The 3,564-nt window shown below is 51.1% G+C and overlaps 1 protein-coding gene across 1 annotated transcript; it reads left to right on the top strand.

The window, feature by feature from the left end:
• The first annotated feature begins 1,419 nt into the window (after positions 1-1,419).
• Positions 1,420-2,821, top strand: LOC118979739 (olfactory receptor 13J1-like). The gene is made up of 2 exons (XM_037035953.1): positions 1,420-1,454; positions 1,499-2,821. The coding sequence occupies exons 1-2, from the start codon at positions 1,420-1,422 to the stop codon at positions 2,472-2,474; spliced, it is 1,011 nt and encodes a 336-aa protein (XP_036891848.1). The 3' UTR covers positions 2,475-2,821.
• The last annotated feature ends 743 nt before the right edge of the window (positions 2,822-3,564 follow it).

The following is a 3,564-nucleotide window of genomic DNA, read 5'->3' as shown; positions in this document are numbered from 1 at the left end:
TGTCACTAGGGGCATGCAAACAGAGGCAGGACAGGGCAAGGCAAGGAAATTGGAGAGGGTTTCTATCTGGGAATGTTTTATATTCAGCCACGTCTGGCACGTGGTAGAAACTCAGATGCAATCACTTCTTGATTATAGTAAGAATCAACACGGGAGGACTAAAAGAAATAAATTGTCTCAGGCAAAGGAAACATTGGCAGGAATTGGTGCTCAACCCAGACCCAGGCTCGTCCCATGGGTTTATTGACACCATGCCAAGTACCTGAAACACTAAGGAAAGATTGAATCATACTCCTTAGCTGGTGACAGGATCCTAGGGAGGGTCTCAGAGAAAGACATCCATCTAGTGCAGTAAGGGAACCACCTGCATTTGGGGCTTGACAGAAGCAAACATGTGTCCTGTGCGTGGAGTAGGTGGCACAGCGTTGGGAGAGCCAGATGCTACGTTCACTCTTCCAGGGACCCACTTTGTGACCGGTTTCCCCCTGCACGACAGGAGATCCAACGAGTTGACCACTCAGGGTGCCTTTCATGCCGATGCCCTAGGAATTTATGAGGTCAAAGCAGCTCAGGGTCAGACCCGGAGAAAATAGGTTTGGGGCTGGGTTAAGAGGTCCATCCATCAAATTTTAGCTCAAAAAGTCATGATGAAGGTCAATTCCCGCACAGTAGCTGATGGGGCCAGCCCTGTGGGGGACAGGTGGACAAGCCCACTGACAGGCGTAGGGGCCAGCAGCCCCTCCACTGTAATGCACGAGGTATGCTGGATGCATGGAGACCAGAGCTAAGCTGAAGGGATGAGTCAGATTTCTGCAGGCTGAGGGATAAAGGCAAGGGGCATTCCCGTAGTGGGGACAGTGCAAAGCAATGGCCAAGAGGCTTCCTTAAATCAGGAGGACCCTCAGAGAACAGCCAGCCCACTGGTTCTCAAAGTGTGACACCTTGTCCAGCTGCAGCAGCACCACCCACACCTACTAAGTCAGAAACTCTGGGGAAAGAGCACGGCAAAATGCGTTTTAACAAACTTTCCAGGTCATTCTGGTGCACGTGAGGATCTCTGGTCCACCCCACCGGATATTTATCTGACGTAGGTTAGTGGGTGCTCTGCAAAAGGAAGATCCAGGGTCAAATAAGTTTGGGGATTGCACGTCCTCCACTGCTTTGGGAAAGTCACAGATCACACCGGCATGCTGAAGGCTCTGAGAAGGCCTGCAGCAAAGCACTTTGTTTGCTTTTGATGAATCCAGTGCTGCCTCAGTTTGATTTATCAGTTTGCTTACTAACCTTTCCATTAACACTCTCTTACGGAAATGCCGATTTAGATCACCTCTCACATTGATAAACTGCAGCCTAGAGGTCCAAGCATTGCCCAAAGTCACAGGGAGACAGTGTGTCTGGGCTGGGAAAGACCCCAGCAGCATGCCTCCTCCCAAAAGAGGCTCTGTGGGCTCCTCATCGTCCACACCCTCTTCCTCCCCCCGCCCCCCGCCGCCCCCACCCCATCCCAGCCGCGTGTCTCTCCAGAACCCCGCAGTATGGAGCTGGTCAATAGGACAGAGGCCTCCGAGTTCTTTCTGAAAGGATTTTCTGGCTACCCAGCCATAGAGCACCTGCTCTTCCCTCTGTGTTTGGCCATGTACCTGGTGACTCTGCTGGGCAACATGGCCATCGTAGCAGTGAGCGTGCTGGACGTGCGCCTACACACACCGATGTACTTCTTCTTGGGCAACCTCTCAATCCTGGACATTTGCTACACGTCCACCTTTGTGCCCCTGATGCTGGTCCACCTCCTGTCGGCCTGGAAAACCATCTCCTTCATTGGCTGTGCCATCCAGATGTGTCTGAGCCTGGCCACAGGCTCCACAGAGTGTCTGCTGCTCGCCATCATGGCCTACGACCGCTACCTGGCCATTTGCCAGCCACTCAGATACCCGGTGCTCATGAGCCGCCAGCTCTGCTTGTTGCTGGCCGGAGCTGCCTGGGCCCTCTGTCTCTTCAAGTCAGTGTCTGAGACAGTCATCGCCATGAGGCTGCCCTTCTGTGGCCAGCACGTGGTCAGTCACTTCACCTGTGAGATCCTGGCAGTGTTGAAGCTGGCATGCGGTGACACATCCATCAGTGAGGACTTCCTGCTGGTGGGCGCCATTCTGCTGCTGCCTGTACCCCTGACATTCATCTGCCTGTCTTACACGCTTATCCTGGCCACCATCCTGAGGGTGCCCTCAGCTGCCGGGCGCCGCAAGGCCTTCTCCACCTGCTCGGCACACCTGGCCGTAGTGCTGCTTTTCTACGGCACTGTCATCTTCATGTACATGAAACCCAAGAGCAAGGAGGCCCACATCTCTGATGAGGTCTTCACGGTCCTCTACGCCGTGGTCACACCCATGCTGAACCCTGTCATCTACAGCCTGAGGAACAAGGAGGTGAAGGAGGCCGCCAGGAAGGTGTGGGGCAGGAGAAGGACCTCCAAGTGAGGGAGGGCTCTGCAGGTGGCATGCTGGGGGGAGCACTGCTCTTCGGGAAGAACCAAGAAGAGCACAGAATCTCAGAGCCTCTCCACTCCCTGTGCCCCTGGGGCCTCAGTGACACCATCTGGATGATGGGAGAGCTAGTCTTGGCCTCCATGCAGGGAGGCGCAGCCTTCGCTTGAGTCCTCAGTTCCCCTCCGTCCCTCTTCCTGCTTCGGGGAAGAAGCACGGGGAAGAGAAGCACCCCGCAGCCCGCACTCAACCCTCTCCACCGAGCCAGAGTGAAGACTGCCAGCCAAGACGTTCCGCTGGGCCTTTGGTGCCACCACAGGGGTCTGGACTCATCCTGTGGGGGGTTGAATCACATTTACTATCAGAAAAGCCACTGACTGCATGCCATTCTTTAGCCATAAAATGGGCAAATAATTTTTTAAATGTCTATTGTTAACGATGATGCTTTGAAGTGGGTAATGCCATATACTTTCTGCTGGTGGGAATAGGAATAAATTAATATGAACTTCCTGCAAAGTGAGTTCGAATATGAACCAAGCGACTTAAAAACTTCCAGAACCTTTGACCCATCATCACCTTTACTTCTAGGAATAAGTCTAAGAAGATCATTAGAGGCACAAAGATTTATGTGCAAGGATATTAACCGTGGCATTATTTATAGCAACAAAATTGTAAGAATCTCAATGTCCAACCTCAGAAGAATGTTTAAATAAAACCTGGTGGAGTCCAATGATAGACTATAATGAAGCCTTATTAAAATCTTATTTTTTGAAGGATATTTGATGATATGAAATGTTCACAATGTTAATGGCAAGAGGGAGTTATTCTATGAGCAGTTTGTAAATATGTGGGCACGTGGTATTTGTCTTTCTCTGACTGGCTTATTTCAATTAGCATGATACTCTCCAGATCCATCCATGCTTTCGCACAAGGTAAGCTTTTCATTTTTTATAGCTGAGGAGTATTCCCTGGTGTAAATGTACCACAGCTTTTTACCCACTCTGCTACTGATGGGCACTTAGGTTATTTCCAAACCCTGGCTATGGTAAATAATGCAGCTATAAATATAGTGATGCATATATTC

This window comes from Sturnira hondurensis, unplaced genomic scaffold (assembly GCF_014824575.4).
Source record: "Sturnira hondurensis isolate 20B ecotype Veracruz unplaced genomic scaffold, ASM1482457v3 Scaffold0022566, whole genome shotgun sequence".
NCBI classification, from domain to species: domain Eukaryota; kingdom Metazoa; phylum Chordata; class Mammalia; order Chiroptera; family Phyllostomidae; genus Sturnira; species Sturnira hondurensis.
This window is presented reverse-complemented; position numbering and strand designations above follow the sequence as displayed.